The 20545-nt window shown below is 34.5% G+C and overlaps 1 protein-coding gene across 2 annotated transcripts in view; it reads right to left on the bottom strand.

Annotated features, from left to right (window-relative positions):
- The window catches only part of PHIP (pleckstrin homology domain interacting protein), a 117415-nt gene that overhangs the window by 34012 nt on the left and 62858 nt on the right, over positions 1-20545 (bottom strand). For both annotated transcript variants that reach the window (XM_037519991.2, XM_037519990.2), the window contains exons 20-25: positions 18268-18385; positions 13312-13452; positions 10852-10928; positions 8465-8696; positions 3049-3168; positions 753-860 (exon numbers count right to left, since the gene is read on the bottom strand). In XM_037519991.2, the coding sequence (XP_037375888.1) occupies positions 753-860; positions 3049-3168; positions 8465-8696; positions 10852-10928; positions 13312-13452; positions 18268-18385 (796 nt within the window). The remainder of the gene's footprint in view (positions 1-752; positions 861-3048; positions 3169-8464; positions 8697-10851; positions 10929-13311; positions 13453-18267; positions 18386-20545) is intronic.

A 20545-nucleotide genomic window follows, 5' to 3' on the forward strand; every position in this document is an offset into this window, starting at 1 on the left:
GTAAGAAAAAAGAAAATTAAGGAAAATTTTATGGAAATAAGTTTTGAAAAATAGTTCCCAAGACCTCTAAATGATTTCGGAAGATCACTGATAAATCTAGAATATTCATTGAATTTTAAAATATGAAGCTTACTTTAGACACTAATATTGTCCAATTTTCAACTGTAATTACATTTCATATCCATATTTTAAGCTTTCTCAGAATATCAACTTGTTTCTTGAAAATTAAATACCTCCCACTCCTCCACATTGCTTCATTTAAAACATGTATCTTCATGATACAGTATTCCTTTTTAATTGAGGTATTAATGCTGTATTACATTGTATTAGTTTCAAGTGCACAAACTAATGATTTGATATCTATGTGTCTTACAAAATGGTGTTAGTTTCTTTCTTTTTTAAAAATTTATTTATTTTTTTATTTATACGCTGGGTACAGTCAGAAGCGTGGGAAGGTGAGAGAATTCACCAGAGCCAGAGCAGGGAGCAGAACAGACAGACTGACAAAATACACTGCTGAGGGGAGCAGCGGGAGCTGCAGGAGAGGTCTGCGCGCCATGTGGGACCCTCACCCGGTGGCCGGGGATCGAACCGGCGCTGCAGAGGATGGAGGCAGCTTCGCAACCCAGCGCTCAACCACTGCGCCACCGGGGATGCCCGGTGGTCGTTTCTCATAGTGAGTAAATTCAATTTAATTTTCTCCATACCCCATAACAGCATGTTTTTGGGTTATTAAATAATAAACGCCATACCCGTAATTCCATTTTATGCCATGGTTGTTTTTTGGGATTGATACTATAAATTTTATTTTTCCGGGCCATTTCAACATAAGCTTCATGTCCTTGTCGGAAATAATAAACCTAGAAAGTAAATATAGTCACAGTTTAAAACTTCAATGTGTTTTCTTTAATTCAAGATGCAAAAACTGCAAAGAAAATTTAATGTCCTTTGAACTAAAATAAATTCTAATATTTTGATATCTTTATCTTCTTTTCCTCATGTTGTCCTAATGTTAAAACCATAACCAAAATTTTCCCTTAACGTTACTTTGGGTATACACTAAGAAGATAAAGTTATTTTTTGGTGTCATTTTATATATTCCAAATAAGTTAATCTATGATGTATAAACAAGTATGGATCAAGACTACTTTAATTGTTCACTACCCTTCCTACAAGCGGTTTCTTCAAATACAGAAAAAGTTAAATGAGAAATTTTTTTCACATGTGCTTTACTCTTATAAAAACAGCAAGGCAAATAATATCCTAATTTTACGAAGGTCAAAATTCTCCCCCCCCCAAGATTTATTTATTTATTTTATACAAGAACCGGGGTACAGGCCATATGTGCGGGAGGGTGAGAGGACTCACCGGAGACAGAGCGGGGAACAGAACAGGCAGACTGACAATATACACTGCTGAGGGGAAGAGCGGGCGCAACAGCAGAGGTCTGCTGCGCCATGTGGGACCCTCGCCGGCTGGCCGGCATCGAACCCTCAGTGCAGAGGCTGCGGACAGCTTCATAGTGCAGCACTCAACTGCCTGCACCACCAGGGGAGGCCCACGAAGGTCAAATTTTAAAATGACTCCTAACTACTATTCTGTAGAATTGGTACTTAAATACAGAAAGCATGACACCAGGTGTTTTCCTCAGTACTAAAAAATAGCCATCTGTAAAAAAAAAATTCTATTAAATTTTTAAAAATGCTACTTAGTTCTAAGTAAATTTTTGGATATATCCATATCCTACTTTCATTTTATTCATTAATATTATTCCAGATGTGAGAACTTTATATGAAGTAACAGTGCGAAGTAATGACTTACCTGTTTTAATTCCTAATTTATTACTGTTAATCTTCTACATACCAGATATCCCTGGCATTTTTTTTTTTAAAGATTTATTTATTTATTCAAGAACTGGGGTACAGGCCAGATGCACGGGAGGGTGACAGGATTCACCAGAGACAGAGGGGGAACAGAACAGCAGACTGATGAAACACACTGCTGAGGGGAGCAGCGTGCAAGGCAGGAGAGGTCTGCTGCACCATGTGGGATTCTCGCTGGCCAGCTGGGATCAAACAGGCGCTGCAGAGGCTGCAGACAGCTTCACAGCACAGCGCTCAACTGCCTGCGCCACCAGGGGAGGCCCTCTGGCATTTTTTTTTTTTTTTTTAAGATTTATTTATTTTATGCATACAAGAGCTAGGATGCAGGCCAAAGGTGTTGGGGGGGGAGGGGTGGTGGTGAGAGGATTCACCAGAGACAGAGTGGGGGCAAAACAGGCAGATCTACTGAAATATACCGCTGTGGGGAGCAGCAGACCAGGCAGGAGAGGTATGCTGTACCATATGATTCACCTCCCTGGCTGGGGATCAAACTCCTGCTGCAGTGCCTGCAGATAGCTTCATAAGTGCTGTGTGTTAACACTTTGCGCCACCAGGGAGGCCCCATATCTCTGACATTTATACACAAAATAAGGACACACGAAGCCCTGAGTAGGAAATTTTCATTTAAGATCTTCCATTTTCATTTCAAATTCCTAAGTATATCATCTAAAAAGATAGCAAATCACATTTTCTTAAAAATGAAATATTTTACTCTAAGATTTTTTTAAAAGACTAATACATAAATTATGAACATTGTAGATACTGAAATGAAACACATATGAAACAAAATTGAATGAAAATAAAATGCCAGATTTCATTTATATAATTCTTAACTAAAAGATTTAGTATACTTTAATTTTGAAAAAGAAAACTAGCAATAAAACCCTCATTGAAAATACATAGTAGTTTTTAAAATGCCAACAAATTTCCATTCTCTTATCATACTTAGCTTTGCTAATGTAGTATTTACATAGTCTAAAATAAGATTATCATTAGTTTCCCTAATTACACTTTTTCCATATGTAGCTATAAATATCTAGATGAGATACTTTACAAAATAGCTGCAGTATTCTAGAGTCCTGTTTCTCCTGTTTCATGAACTATAAAATGTTTAAAGTTACTAGAAAGACACAAATATAGGAAACTTTAAAATGCTTAAAAGTACCTCATCACCCATCTGTGGTACAAACGGACATCTCCGGGGAAGAGTATCTGTAATCCATGTTGAAGGTAACCATTCTTCTAATGTCAAACCATTTTCTGTTAGATCTCCCACAGCCAATCTCTAAGAATTTAGAACATTATAAAGAAATATTATCATAAATGCATTCCTCTATCAACCTGCCCTTTAAAATAACTATAAAGATACAGTTAAATATTTTTTTTTAAAAAAAAGGGAAGGGTATCTTTGAGCAAAAATGTGTATTCTTTAAATATTAAAAACCTTATTTTGGGAAAATGACAGTAATGTCTGACAAGTAAGATCAGCCAATTTCTCCCTGACAAGTAAGATCAGCCAATTTCTCCAAATTACTGCATAAACACAGTACTAGATAAACCAAAATTCTACAGACCATATTTACAAGAAAACTTGGTGATAAAGTATTTCCAAAAACATCAAAGTATAAGCTCTATGTAACATTCTGTCATCACAAAATTCTTTCAGTTTTACAAGCATTTCATGTAACAAATCAACACATTTGAGTGTTTTCTTTTTTAAAATCTTAATCATCATTGTAAGTTAGTAAGAACTAAATAAGATACTCTTATATGGACTGAGTAGTGCAAGATACAGAAGGTATCTTGAGTGGGCTTTCACAGACTTGGCTTTCATTCTACATAACCCAACAACATGTCCTTTTATTCTTATTTATATTTTCTTTTTTGGCCTCTAGCTCCCCCCCACCCTTTTTTAAAAAATGCAGTTTTGTTTTTTTTTGTTTTTTTTTAAAGATTTATTTATTTATTTATACAAGTACTGCGTACAGTCAGAAGCACGGGAGGATGAGAGAATTCACCAGAGTCAGAGCAGGGAACTGAATAGGCCGACTGACGAAGTACACTGCTGAGGGGAGCAGTGGGCGCCACAGGAGAGGTCTGCGCGCCATGTGGGACCGTCTGGGGATCAAACTGGCACTGCAGAGGCTGAGGGCAGCTTTGCAACCCAGCGCTTAACCGCTGCACCACTGGGGAGGCCCTAGCTCCTCTTTTTAAAAAGTAACCATTTCACATTCTTGTGAAGATTATCTCACAATAATCTTCTAATTAAAAAACATTTTATTTCAAACAAAAGTTGTTTTACTGTCTGTCACTCACAAGTGGCCATAATGATCTTGAGGTTTTTACCTTAGACTTAGGAAAAATGAGCTTCCTAAGAGCTTCTGAAACTTAGTATTTATGACGACATAAATTTCATCTAACTGATAAAATGTTTAAGTTCAGTATTTGTACACTAACTGCAGGTTAAAGTTCACTAAAAGGAAGCAATATTGTAAAGGGATATGAAAATACTATTTGCAGCAAGCACTGCTATAGTGGATACTCAACATTAATCTTCCTATTAACCACACCCTGGTGTCTCGCTGTCAAACATGAGGCTCACTCCCCTTGGAGAGTTAAGGTAGGAATAAAGAATGTGAGGATTTATTGTATGGGAGATGGAACTATTGGAAAATTTTAGGCAGAAAATTAATAGAATCTGATATATTTTGAAAGGATCACTGTATGCATCAGAGTAGGTATGTACAATTTACAGCCTATAGTCAAAGATCTGCCCGTTGTTTGTTTTTACAAGTAAAATCTTATTGGAAGACAGCTATACCCACTTGTTAAAGTATTGTCTACAGCTACTTTTAGGATACAATGGCAGAGTAACTGACCTTATACAAAAAAAGTATAATGACTTCTTTAGAAACTATTCTTTTTATAAAAAAAGAAAAAGATTTATTTATTCATGCATACAAGAACTGGGGCACAGGCCAGATGCGCAGGAGAGTGAGAGGATTCACCAGAGACAGAGTGGGGAACAGAACAGGCAGACCGACTGAAATATACTGCTGAGGGAAGCAGCGGGTGAGACAGGAGAGGTCTGCTGTGCCATGTGGGATTCTCGCCAGCTGGCCAGGATTGAACCTGCGCTGCAGAGGCTGCGGACAGCTCCACAGCGCTGCGCTCAACCACCTGCACCACCACGGGAGGCCCTAGAAACTATTAGAAAAGAATAGAAGCCGGGCCTCCCCGGTGGCGCAGCGGTTGAGTGCTGGGTTGCGAAGCTGCCTGCAGCCTCTACAGCGCCGGTTCAATCCCCTGCTGCTCCCAGGCCACCGGAGGAGGGTCCCACAAGGCGCGCAGACCTCTCCTGCCGCCCGCTGCTCCCCTCAGCAGTGTACTTCGGTCCTTCTGCCTGCTCTGCTCCCCGCAGAGCAGGCTCTGGTGAATTCTCTCACCCTCCTGCGCTTCTGACTGTACCCAGTGCTTGTATAAATAAATAAATAATAAATCTTTAAAAAAAAAAAAAAAAAAAAGAAAAGAAAAGAGTAGAAGCAGGAGGACAGATGGAAAGCTACTGCAGTAACACAACTGAGAGTTCAAAGTGGTTCACACAAGCATGATAGTGAAAGCAGTGGAAATCGTCAAGTGTTGAATACATGTAGAAGACAGATAATTTTGTGATGGACTAGAATTGGAATATGAGAGAAAAGAGAAAAGGGAATTGAGGAAAATACCAGAGACAACTGTTAAGAAGTCACTGCTGGGATGAAGAGAGCTGGAATGCGATAGGTTTGAGGGGAAAGCTTAAAAAATAAGTTTTGCTTTGCTCTAATTTGAGATATTGCCTGATGGTATCTGAACAGTAATTTTATCTATAAATAGCTATTACGTTATCCTATACAGTGAGTACATTAGAGTTACACCCACAGATTTTATCACTTTTATACATAGAGGGGTTTGGGGTTAAAGTTTGTTTGGAAAAGGTTTCCTGTCACTTAAGTAAAAAAGAAAAAAATAGTAGGAAAGATCTGAAAATTGTTAATTCTATTTTTCAATATTGACTATTAATTTTACTAGGCAAATATTTCTCCTAAAAGGAAGGTATCTGCGTCAACAATAAGTGTAACACTGTGGCATAGCCCAGAATCATTATAATGATAAATCTTATTCTCCAGTAGCTCTTGAAGAACTAAGAATGTTGGGTTATAGTAGATTTTTGTCACTTAGCACTTAAAACCATTTAGGAGGTAAAAATGCACTGAATATTCCTCAAAATGTTCAGTCTCATGATTTGAGAAACAAGTACCTGACATCTTCCCTTTCTAAGCCATAAAAATTACTATAGGTCTACCTGAAATGTCATTTCTTCTAGAGTCCTTATCTGAAACTGATAAATGCTGTCCTGATTCAATTTTTGTGATATATTTAAAATCAATTTGTCAATTAAGCATATTAGATCATTTGATGTTTCTATTTTTGAGTATTCATGAGCATTGTGTTCATCACACATTGTTTTTAGAATAAATACTCTATAAGGTAACTTTTTATTCACTGTATTGCTTTCTTAACCCTAAGCATTTAAAAATGACCTATTACTCTGGCTTCCAGCATTCTTAACAACATAAGGAATGTCAAATATGATCTGAAATGACTTTATAACATCTGAGGAATTTTGTTTTTTAATAAGCATTTTCAATATCTGCATTAGTGGTTTTTTTTTTGCTTAATTAATTCAAAAAGAATTAGTCATGGAAAATATTTTCATTTTTTGACACATGCACTATCAACCACTTAATGACCTCTCAGTTACTTTCCAACTTTATAACTATGCATCAAGAGAAATATTATATTTAAGAAAATGACTAAAGAATAAAAATAATTTCCCCTTACTGTTAGAGCCTCTGAAAGACTAACGCCAAACCTTGCTAACGAAAGAACAGTCTATAATATCCTTATCTTAGAATATTTAAAATCTGCCCCACATAAATTTAGTAGTGAATATATCCCACAACTGTACTTTAAGTAAACAGTGAAATTAAAATATGCCAACAGTGGATCCAGATGTGAGACTGCATAATTATCAAATCAAGGCAGACCAGATAAAGTAAACTGCAATCTCGGGACAAAAGAATTATCTTCTCACAGGAACATAATGCTACAAACTTCAAAAGCTCATCAAAACAGTCTTGAAATGAAAAAAAGAGGTTTACCTTATTAGCCAGTTAGATGGCTAATCAATTTTCTTTAATCAATCTGTCTACTGCAAAAAAATAATATATCAGCCTACATTTATCATCACTGACAAAACAGTATAGAAAAATTGTGGACAAATATGTGGTATTTTCTGATAAATCTTCCTTAGATAAAGGCAAAGTAACAACAAGAAGAGCAGGCTGTGAAATCCAAATTAAAGTAATTCATAATTATAAAGCTGAAACAAGAACTCAACTGAGGCAGATACAATACTTGGAGATGTTGTCTTAAAATTTTTCAAAGCTCTCTAGGGATTAAAAGCCCTACAGTCTCCCTAGTATTTAACTCTACAAAGGAGAATTTATATTTAATTCTAAATATGGCAGTGATTAAAAAAAAAAATCTTCCCATTGTTTAACCAAATATGCTTGGGGAATAGAATATATGTCCCTTTCATTTACTTTAAAGTAAATGCTAAATAGCTCATATTTTTAAAGAATTCCAAATCCATAAGAGCAGATAGATCTTATTTCTATAACATGTTATCTCTCTCTTTTTTTTTAAAGATTTATTTATTTATTTATACAAGCACTGGGTACAGTCAGAAGCACGAGAGGGTGAGAGAATTCACCAGAGCCAGAGCAGAAAGCAGAGCAGGCAGACTGACGAAGTACACCGCTAAGGGGAGCAGCGGGCGGCAGGAGAGGTGTACGCGCCATGCAAGACCCTTGCCCAGCGGCTGGGGATCAAACTGGCGCTGCAGAGGCTGAAGGCAGCTTTGCAACCCAGCGCTCAACCGGTGTGCCACAGGGGAGGCCCCTGTATCTCTTACTTTTTCTTATCTGTCTCAAATTATCCAGAGACTGAGAAAATGTAACAATTAAACTAATACTACTACTGATCTAAGAAGTTCATACTCTGTAAACTAATGAAGGCTGATTACAACAGTATTATCTCACTTAGATTCCGATGCGCATGTGTTCAATGATACACATTTCTTCAGGTGATGTTCTCCCTGTTTTTCATCATTTACAGTGATAACAATGCAATTGGTTAAAAAGTAAAGCCAATTAAAAGATCAATAAACCTCAGTTTTATAGCATTTTTTTTGCATAAATAAATGAAAACCACTGAATTATCAAGAAAAATCTGCTACTGTAAGATTAAGTGCTTCATATTTAGAATGAGAATTGTACATTTCAATATTATCACATGGTAATTATCTACAATTTGAGTAAACACATTTTGACATAATTTACTACTGCATGCATATATCTCAGCCTTTTTGTATTATTACTTGCTGGTACACCTCAACAATGTTTATGTTCAACTGCACTTTTTCCATGTAAGCTTTATATTTTCACAGAAAACATTAATTTATATTTTAAAAATGCAACCTTTTGTTTTCTTTCTTTGGGCTTCTTTTTCTTTGGTGATATTGGTCCATCTTTTTCTTCATTTGCTTTTTTTCTTTCCTTTTTAATCTGTTTTTGCTTATGTTTTTCAGATTCTTCTTCTTCATCTGAACTGCTTTCAGCTTTCTTGGTTTTATGTTTAGGAACTTTCTTTGGTGGCTGCAGATTTATTCCAGCATCTGCTGTCCAGTCAGAATAATCACTGGAGTAGTCACTAGAAGAAAAAGGATTTAAAAATTACCACACTCAAAAAATATACTTTCAGATTTTGTTTTATGAAAATGTAAAGAAAAATCTTAATAAAGAGGAATGACAGAACAGTACATACATACTTAATAAACTAAAAATATTTCTTTAACTTTCAAATCACCATCAAATTACTTTCTTAAAATTTTGTAGGCTTAACTTACTGAAGCAAAATAAATAAATAAGGTCACAGTTTTATACGAAACAATGAACCTAAATGCCTTTTATGATTTAAAACAAATATTGATTTCTAAGTGTGATATAAGTTCAAAATACGTTAAGGCTTATAAAAAGAAGCAGAAAGCCACCATTCCTCATTTCCAGCAACAGTACAGGTTTGGATAGCACAGGAGGTTATTCAGGGGAAAAGGCATACTCATAGATTCCTTTTTTGGAGGGTAGGGGGTGGGGAGAGGAAGCTCTTGACAAGGTGAACTGCCAAGGTGGAGCATTGGTGCCTTCAGGGTAAATGGATACTTAACTGGCATTGTCAGAAGTATTCCTGCCCAATGAGGCTATCCATGAAAACTTAACTCAGCAATTATCTACACCTAAGGTCCCTCTTATAATTCCAAGAATGCCATGATTCAGATAAATACAGCCCTTAGTATTTTATGAATCACTTACTACTAATCATGTATGCTACTTTTTTTAAGTTTACTTTAGTAGACCTAAGTTATACTGAGCTGATGTCGCACAATAAAGAACTGTTACCTTGTTTTAATTTTAGTACATAATATTTAATTGCTTGATTCCGTAGGTTTACAAAAAATGTGCTTCAAAGGAATCTATTTATCTATAATATACTATGCTAATATCAATAATCAGTTTATGCCTAGATTAGTAATGTATGAACTTTATCCTCTAAAAATTACAAACAGGGCACATTTTTAATCTTATTCCATTACCAAACCACTTTCCTTACCCCAGAAGTCTTTGATAGGTATTTACCTTCATCTCCCCAAGAATAAGCACCACATATAACAAGCAAATAATTAAGGTGCTTTCAAGTATGATTTTATGACTTCATTTTTAAACTTGAAATGATTTTAATGTACTTAAATTAAAGATATTTTCAGACATTTTTCTGGATGCATGGGAATGCATCTACAAAGCAAATATCTATTCAAGAATAAACAGGCTGTTCTCAACTAATTAGACTTTATTTATAATAACACCAGTTATGGTGATTATAACTGGCACCTAGCAAATAATCATAGCAACTGTTCTCTTGGGCATTAAAAAACTGTTCCAGAAGATCTACTGCCTATTTACCTATAAATCCCAGAGTCCATGTGCTTCACTATAAATGCCCTGGATTGCTGAAGCCATCACTGCTCATCTAATATAAAAATCTTTAAGATTGGACATACTCTATTTTCACTGCCAAGCCAAAAGAAAGTAAGGTTTTCCATCACTGCTCTGTTTCAAATACAAAAAACTACCAGACATTAACCAAGGGCAATTGACCAGGGCTCATTGTTGTGAGAATAAGAACGCTCATGATTCTAAAACTGGTAAAACATATTGTGAAAGCCTCCACCTCTTTGGCACTTTTGGGGTAAGTAAGTATAAGGTGCTAAACATAATTATCATTCCACAAAGCTGTACTGTCCTGCTACTAAGAACTTCCATCAGCCCTGTAACAATGTGAATCACCAGCATAAGGAATTGAAGCAAATTTCACTTACATGGTCAAATGAGGTGGGACTGACAGGAGAAATTTTCTCATTGAAACAAAACATTATTGACATTCAACAAATTAAGAGTATATAATTCTACAAGACTTTATTACTTTCATTTGATGCTTAAATACTTCTCAAAACCAGTAATGAAAGTAGTTTGTGGTTCAGTATTCAGGAAAAAAATATTAACCACAACAAGAAATTAAATTAAAAGGATCATATTTGCAGATTTAGTTGCAATAACCACCTTTTTTTCCCTACTAGAGAAAACATGTCCGAAATAAAATCTCCCATAATCTGGACAGCTACAAAGAATTTCTGAAGAAGGACCAACTTTTATCCCAAAGAGACTTTGAAATATATTGTTGGTAAAAATGAATCTTCAGATTTCTAAAGATTTTATATTACATTTAGAGAAATAAATATTTATTAAGTTACCTAGAACTGCCATCACTGTGCCATGCTCTCTCTTCCTCTTCTGATGTTCCACCACTGACAGCAACAACTTCACCCTCCTATATGATATTTGAATACATATTTTATTGTGTAATTTTACAAGTCAATATTCTGATTATTAAAAATAGCAGTAATAGCTACTAGTTCCAATCACATTAGCATATTTAAATTAAAACCTGACTCAAATTAGTTGCAGACAGGTCTTACATTTTTATGTTAAAAAAAATCATAAAATGTATTTAATATTAAATGTATCTAAAGATGTAATTAATATTTATTAATACCAGATTCAGAGCAATCTTTCACATGGTTAATGTATTTTTGCTTTTTGCTCACTGTCTTTTTAAATGCCTCATAACATATCTTCTAGATTGAATAATACCAAATTCTACAGTTTACATTTGAATTCAATTTTGAGGCCTTTTGAAAAATTTAAGCTTTCTTTTTCTACAGATGCCCTGAGAAGCTGAAAATTATAAACTTTTATCATTATCAAAATAGCTTTATATATGAGACATAGAAGTGATATTTCAACTTTGATATTACTTCATGCTAATGGTAGCAGATTAAAAACTATCCAAAAACTGTTTCTCTGAAGTAAATATACATTAATTAATGTAGAATATTACCTGGGAAGTAATTTTCTTTACAAAAATTATTCTTTTTTGGGGGTTACAAAATTTTACAAAATTTCTCCCTCATTCAAATAAACTATGATTTAATGAAAATAGTAGTTAGCATTAATCAAACTTTTGTTAATGTCAGAAACTATTCTAAGAACATTGTGTATATATATATATATATATATATATATATATATATATATATAGTTTTAACAAAACACTGATGGTGAAAGGGAGCAGTTATTTAAATTAAGAAGCCAAAGGTTAGGAAATTTGCCCAAGGCAGTATAATTAACAAGCAACAAAGTCTGATTTAAACTAGTTCATATTACTACAAAGCTTCAAATCTCCTAAGAATGTTTCAGTATTATTACTTGCTGGGCACATTCAAATCATGATTCAAGAGGATACTGAGAAGTATTCCTTTATTAATTAACGAGTATATTTTGGGAGAAAAGTTTTTCCTTGATGATGTATTAATAACAAATAAGTGTGAATTACATAACTATTCCAGATTTTAAGAAACTAAGCAAATATGAAAACATCAAAATCATCTACATTCAACAAACTTAATCTCCAGTTAATACAACTAAAAGAAATCTAAAACAAATGCTGATTACTCCCAACCTTAGTGTATATTTCTACATTCCATAGACAAAATTAAGATACTATATTGAAGTACTAAACATTTGAAACAAAAAGGGATTCTTTCCATTAATATACTGTGCCCAAGGGGACACTGTTCTCAACGTGTTCCTTAGAAATTGATTCAAATGCCCTAAAAGATTAAGACATAAATTAGGTTTAAAGACAAATGAAGGATTTAGTAATATTTTCAAATATAATTGATATACATGAAAAGTTTCTAATAAACTAAATCATATCAAAATATTATTAAAAAACAATATTGAAAAGAACATACCATGTAAAATAAAGAAGTACTTTATAAGCCCACATCTTTTTTTTTATTTTTGTGTGTGTACATCTAAGATGTCATGTGTCAAGTTCATATAATTAGCATATTTTCTAACAACCACTGGAGAATAACTTTTAAATTGTGGTTAGAATACTCTTAGTCTGAGTAAATATTAGCTTGTCCATAGAGAATATACTCAGAGAAATCCCATATATGTCTAACACTGCAAAACAGAACACGGATTCAAAAATGTATAGTAATTAATATCTAAGATCACAGAGTCTCTGACCTAACTGGGGGAGGAAAGAGAGATTGCTGTAAGTGGGAATCATTTCTTTGTGATTGGGAACTAATGATCTGTGCTGAAGGAATAGGCAATTTAGTAGGGAAAATGATCTTTATGGAAATAATTAAACATAATAATACATAAGGAATATACTAAGAAAGCTATAAACTAATATAGATTAAAAACTAATCAAAATTGACAAATACCTATTGATTAGTTATTACAATTACAGACTAAAGTTTCATGGTAGCATTTAAAAAGCCTGGCTTTACAGAGTTTAAAAAAAAAAAAACAAACCCACAAAAAAACCCCAGGCTTAATCTCTGCTCTACCACTTAATAATTAAGTAAATGTGTAATCTAAACATCTTTGAGTAAGATCTCTCACTTATAAAACAGGAGTAATCACATGCATATGTTTTGTTGATTTCAGACTATAAAATGTGTGTGCCATCCTTGGAACATAGATAGTAGGCCTTCAGTAAAAGGAAGCTATCATTGTCATTTTAATACCTAAATATGTTTTGTTTGCATTATAGCTAGAAATTGAAATATGTGTAAGTCATTAAAAAATTAAGTAACAAAGGAAATAAATTTATGACTATGCTGAGAGCTTACATCTGAAGAACTAGTGCCATTCTCTATCTCTTCTGAAGGTCTAGGAGTCTCTTCCAATGCAGATCTTGTACGGTAATTGTGTTGATTTGCCTGCTGCTTTTTGGATTCTCCAAGATCTAATAAATTCTCATGTGCATGATTCTGGAAAAAAGTAAATTCATTTGCAGTTTGCTTAAAGAGCATGATTTTTAGAAAGTTATGATTTAATTATAAAAATGCAGTCCTATTATGATGCCATGTAAATGAAATATAGTACCAACTGAAAAATTAAATGAAGATAAGAGGTTTATTTGTTACAATGAAATTCATTTTTGCAAACTTTTTTTTCTCTGATTAAGTGATACAAAGATTCATAGTAACAGAGTAAGCCTAACACAAACCTATAGAACAGACAGACAGGAGGAAAATGTTACAAGGCATATGTAACACAAAGGCAAACTGAAACCAAAATTATGATCACAACGGCTATACTGCCACAAAAATGTTACAGTATCACAGGTTGCTAGCTGTCTCTCTTCTGCTGCAGATGGAAGTGGGAAGCTGCAACAGATGAGAGAACACCTAGCATGAATATACACTGAAATAAAAGAAAACCAACTTTAAAATACTGAAATTAAAGGGAAAATACTGAAGATTACCTTTTTAAAAAGTTGAATTGAAATTAGACTTATGCACACACTGTAACATGCAACAAATGATACAATAAGTTATGTACAAGAAAAAGCAGCACTATTTTTAAAGGGTGGACAGAAAATAACTTTGAACCTATAGTAATGTCCTCACACCTTTAAATCTCTAATTATATACTAATTTTTTTTTAATTCTCTAGTAAACTGGTTTAAAAGGGTCTCAAAGTTCTTAACATATTTTTGGTAAAATTGTTTCCATTAAAAAGTACTAATTCAGTAACCTCCCTTCGATCCCTCGGGTACATACATACCCATCTCCTTTCCTTCATTTTATTGTTATCATTAACCTTCACTGTTATTATTAACTACTCTGTCACTATCCAACTTAAATGGCCATCTGAAAGAAATAATTTTGAGACTGTTCTTTCAGTACTGATTTAAAATGGGTTGGTAAGCATTAGGGATAATATTCATTTAGCTTCCTGAGTTTCTTGGGTGGATTTTTGGTGCCCTTGTCAGCTCCAGCAGCCTTCTTGTCCCTTGCTTTGTCAACATTGCCTCAAGTCACAAATAGCAAAATGACATAAAAGAGGATAACCACAAAAGCTCTCAGGGTACATGGACTTGCTAGGACTCATTAATAGTAACATCATCAAATTTCAAGACTGGGTTATGTCCCAATTTCTTCCCAAACTAGTGATGAAACTCCTTTCAGTTATCAAACTTGCAAGCTATGTTAGCTCTGTGACAATCCAACACTTAACGCCATCACTTATTTGGATGAATGGCTCAGGATAATCACCTGAGTTGTGAAGCCCGCAGCTTATGTTGGTGGGTTATTTTTGCCATCACCAAGCCATGCTGACAAGAATACCTCTGACTGACATTTTCTTGATACTGAAGCCCACAATGTCTCCAAGAAGAGATTTACTCAAAGTTTCATGGGGCATTTCAGACTTAACTTCACCTACAAAGGTGACCACCCTGCCAACTTTGAGCCACACCACTCTCCACTGGGCCCACAGGGACACTACCAAAAACCACCAATTTTGTTTATGTCCTGGAGGGGTAAATGCAAGGGTTTATCATTGAATGAGGTGCTGGCAAGACGCAATCCAGAATGTCAAGCAGCGTGGTTCCACTGGCATTATCATCTTTACAAGTGACTTTTCATTCCTTGAACCAAAGCATGTTAGTACTTGGCTCCAGGACACTCATTCCAACCAGAAATTGGAACAAATGTTATTATATTGGGGTGATAGCCAATTTTCTTAATGTAGGTGCTGATTAATGACTTCCCCATATCTCTTCTGGATGTACGGTAGAATCCATTTTGTTTACACAAAATAGAATGTGTAACAATCAAGTTCCTGTTAATTTAAGGTGATATACTTTATCTCTTCAGAAACAAAATATCCTTTTGTTTTAGATGTTCTCAAATATATGTAGTTAAGTTTTAATTTTTCTAATTCTATTTATATTTTTTCCTTCCTTACCCTGTTTGGCATACTATGCATTTGCTGAATCAGGATAATCTAGAGATTCTGGTTCACTATGTCTTCAACTCTTTCCTCCCCCCTACACACACACACACGATAAATTTCCCTTATTTCCCTGTATTTTATTCCTTATTGTTGAATTTTGGAAAAGTACTTCAACTTGAGTATCCAGTTTACTAACTTATTTTTCACTTTTTTCTTTTATTCAACACATCCACTGAATTCTATTTTAATAACAATGTTTTTATACTAATATTTCTAAGAGGATCCTTTCCAAAATTGCTTGTTACCACATCATGTTTCCAACATACTATCTTGACTATCTTTTCAGTGTATCCCATTAGTTTTTTCCCCTATACAAGCCATGTAAGTTCATTTGTAGTGTGGATTTTTCTTCCCCATCATGTTCTAGCTTCACAAGTATATTGGGTGGTAATATTGTACTGCAGGATAGAAAAAAAGAGGAAAAATCTAGAATTGCTTTATATTTCTAAAAAAGGATTTTGCTTGTATAAGGGAGGAATCAGGGTATAGTCAAGGTATACACTTCTAGACTTATAAAACAATCTGAATTCAATCATTCCCTGTTCCGCCATCCACCTACACTCTCTAGTTCCCTCCTTGCAACTACTTTTTGTCATTAAAACTCCTCCCTACACTCACCCTTACTCTTGAAGAGTAGCTAGTTGAAATGGCCAATTGAAATAAGACATTTTCACATATAAGACATTACTCCACAAACTCTAAAAGGATTACCGATGGGTTCTGCAATTTTGTGAAAATTTTGGGAAATTAAGGTATAAAAAATGAAATAACGTGCAACTATAATCTATTAGTGGTTACCAAAAGCAGAGGGTATAGCAAAGGATGGAGTTAGACTTTGAAGGTGCTGATTTATAATGATGCAGACCAGAAATTTATAGAATACAAGGTTACTTGAATAAAAAAATCTTAAAAATAAACACTTTTATATTAATTTATACTTCTAGCTTATATACTTCAGTAAGTACCTTGATAATTGTCATTAAAAGGAAAAAAAAAATCATTGCAACTCTGAGTTGAAAGTTGGTATCCCATACTTTCTACATTTGTGACTATAAACTAGTAGCCTAGTGGGTATTTTTTCTAAACATTATTCTTTTAACACTGAAAATAAAAATGAGTCCTGCTATAAACATTACTGTTCCACTTGCTCTTTCACATAACATATCATCATTTCTCCAAAACAGGGAATGATCTTTAACTAGTTTCTTTAATAAGCTGTAAAATATGGGTATGTAGATGTTGTAACATTCTTACTATTCTTCCTCCAAAGGACACTAAAATTATTCCAGCTTGTATCAAAGGAGACACCATAAATACTTGAATGCAGGTACGTGCATGTGCACATATACAGACACATATAGGTACAAACATTCATATCCTTACTTTTCTTTCTAAAACACATTCTTCAAAGTACCACTACAGGATCAAAAGATAAGCATATCCTTTGTCTTTTAAAGACATCACCATATTCCATCCATAAAGGTAGTAGCAATGACACATCACAATCATTATATGAGTCTATTTCCCTACTTCCCTGGATCCTGAGCAAAGGATATAGAAAAAGGTATGCTTTCCAGTCACTATGGAAAGAAAGAATTAACCAACAAACCCCTTTCCCAAAATAAAACACTATTTCTGTTTATATTAACAGGAATTCTAGAAGTGAGTTCCTAATGATCCTAAGGTATGATGACCTTAGTAAAGGAAAACATAAAATAGCAAAGGACTACTTCAACACTGTTAAGAAAAGAGAGTCCTGAAAACAAGACTAATTTAGAATGTTTAAGGCAGGCAAATAAAAAAAGGAAGGAGTACCAAGTTGGGTCTAAACCCAGTTAACTTCTTTATTTACACTGTTGCTTAGATACGGATTGAAAAGTTGTTCCGTATCATTTTCCTCAATTTCAGATATTAAGGCTCTGAGGCTTTCATGCTAAGATGGTTAAAAAAAAAAAAAAAGTGGTAGAAGAATTTTGATTCCTTGACACTCAAGGAGTTAAGTACTTACCTCTCCCAGATTAGGGTATGACTAATTAAAACCCACTGTATCTGTAAGTTTATCCTGATTTAAAAGGACAAACCAATGGGGCACAAATAGACACATTTTACCTCTCTCACTGCAAAAAAGAACCATTATTTATAACAACTATTTATAGCTGACTTGATTGCCTATTTTAACAGCTATTTATAGCTGACTTGATTACCTACAATAACAAATACACAACAGCAAAAAAAAAGCATGACAGAAAAATCATCAAAACATTAAGTGTGGGGGGCCTCCCCGGTGGCGCAGTGGTTGAGCACTGGGTTGCGAAGCTGCCCACAGCCTCTGCAGTACCGGTTCGAGCCCCGGCCACCAGGCGAGGATCCCACATGGCGTGCAGAACTCTCCTGCCACCGGCTGCTCCCCTTAGTGTACTTTGTCAGTCTGCCTGCTCTGCTCTCCCCTCTGGCTCTGGTGAATTCTCTCACCCTCCCGCGCTTCTGACTGTACCCAGTGCTTATGTAAATAAATAATTAAATCTTTAAAAAAAAAAAAATTAAGTGTGTACAACCAATGATGGCGAACTTAAAAAAAGATCTTGCTTAAGTTTACAGTATAATTTATTAGTTTTAATGAGCATGTAACAAACTGCATGAGGAAAAGCGCTAGAAAGCAGGAGATAATCAAGAATTAGCTGTTATTTCAGTATTTCAGTAATTAATAGTAAACTTTTTAGTTATAAAAGGGCCTTAAAATAGTCATTATAGAAATATTGAACATTAAAGCAATTATTATTTACCTTTGATACAGTGGGTATTTTACTCTCCTTTGGAAGAGTAAAGTGTTTTCTTTTCTCTTCTGACCTATATGTCTTTATTTCTTCTTCTCCTTTTGCCGTTCTCCATTCTTCCTGCCTACTGAAAGAGAATTAAAAGCCACACATTAATTTAAAAATTGTACAACTGATTTCCTTAAAAAAATAAAATAAAGGTGTACTACTGATGCTTTCTTTTCAAATGGAAGCATGTGATAACAATACCTCATAAATCGTGAGTTCTGGACATCTGGTTTTAAGTGACTGAAATACTAGAAAATACTAGAAATACTCGAAAAAGACTACCTAATCCTGAACTTGTTTCTTGGAAACAAGTTTTACTATGATTTTTTGCAAATCAATTATTAGGTTTTGGAAACATGGCTATTCCTAAAGTAACTAGAACTGAAGCATTGGGGAAGAAGGAATAAAAAAAGAGGGAAGGGAGCACAAGCATTAAGGACTACGGTAGTGGACTATGGGAGATTTGGTGGCGGTGGACTACAGTGTCAATACTTGAGAGGAGAATTAATCCTAAACTTCCAGAATACCAACAATAATGAAAGCCAATGCTACCACAATTAAATTTTAAAAAAAGAAGGATTAAATGACTTAAGTACTCCCTACTCCCAAAACCAAAGAAATGTTTCCAAAAATTTGCCAGTTATAGGCTTTATGTTACAATATTCTTATGTGCCACACAGATAGTTGAAATCTTGAACAAAAAAGAAAAATCCACAACAGAACCTTGAGGTTGAACTGTGTAACACACACATTCTCTCGTGAAAGATGGGCTTCATCTAAAGATGGGCTTCTACTAAAAAGAATTCAACTCTAGGCATCAAACTGAAACTGAGTAACAAAAATTTGAGAAACAGTAATTTTAAACTTTAATTTCATTGAATCTGAAGTCATGAAAACAAGAGAATTTTTATTCTTATTTTAATTCCTCACAACTTTAAAGTTTTTGAATAAGGGTATTTAACATTCAAACTTTAATCTTCACAGTTAAACTTTAATTTCACAGTTGGAAGTTAAAATTTAAACTTGGAGCAGCTCTATAATGTTGACATTTGATAAATGAAGTATTTTAATATAGTCATCTTACTTATAGAATCTCTTATGTGGCCTGTCAAAATTCTAACTGGAAAAAAGAACAAATGAATTTAAATTTCACAAAAAGAATGGATCTGGATTTAATTTTTGTTTGTTCTTTATTTATTTGTAGTTTTTAAATGAACATTTTTATTGAGGTAATTGTAAATTCGCATAGTTTTAAGAAATAATACATTCCTTGTGTCCTTTATGAAGTTTTCCCCAATGGTAATATCCTGGCAAAACCATAGTACAATAATATCACAACCTGGATGTTGACACTGACACAACCCACCAATATTATTTAGAATTCCCCAGTTTTACTTCAACTCATGTGCCCTTTTCAAGTTTATCACATGTGTACCCACGTCAAGATTCAGAACATTTCCATCACCATAAAAATCCCTGTGGGGTCTTTTTCATCTTCATACCAATCTCTCCTCCTCCTCTTCAGCCCTTCTTCCCTCTAGCCCTAGCAATCACTAATCTTTTCTCCATTTCTAATTTTCTCATTTCAAGAATAGCCTATAGTGGAAGGTTACATCTGAGAATGATTCCTCATTCAGTGTTAATTCCCTCAAAATTCATTCTAGATGTTTTATAAGTAGGTTGATACATTTACTTTTTTTTTTCTTTTTCAATATTTTCTAATTTCCCTTTTTTTATTTTATTATTTTATTTTGTTTTTGTTTGTTTATACATGCACTGGGTACAGTCAGAAGCGCGGGAGGGTGAGAGAATTCACCAGAGCCAGAGCAGGGAGCAGAGCAGGCAGAAGGACCGAAGTACACTGCTGAGGGGAGCAGCGGGCGGCAGGAGAGGTCTGCGCGCCATGTGGGACCCTCCTCCGGTGGCCGGGGAGCAGCCGGGGATCGAACCGGCGCCGCAGAGGCTGCGGGCAGCTTCACAACCCAGCGCTCAACCCCTGCGCCACTGGGGAGGCCCCAGGTTGATACATTTAATTGCAGATAAATATTCTATGGTGTGGATCTAACAGTTTGTTTAAACAATGACCCAATCAAGGACATGGAGGTTTGTTTTTAGGTTTGGATTCTCACACATAAAGCTAATACATTTTTGTGTACAGGTTATTTTATGAACTTAAGTTTTCATTTGTTTGGGCTAAATCTCCAAATTGTCATAATGGATATTACAATTGCATGTTTAG

The sequence above is a fragment of the Talpa occidentalis genome, unplaced genomic scaffold (assembly GCF_014898055.3).
Source record: "Talpa occidentalis isolate TD23 unplaced genomic scaffold, MPIMG_talOcc4v2.1 talOcc4.2, whole genome shotgun sequence".
Classification (NCBI taxonomy): Eukaryota; Metazoa; Chordata; class Mammalia; order Eulipotyphla; family Talpidae; genus Talpa; species Talpa occidentalis.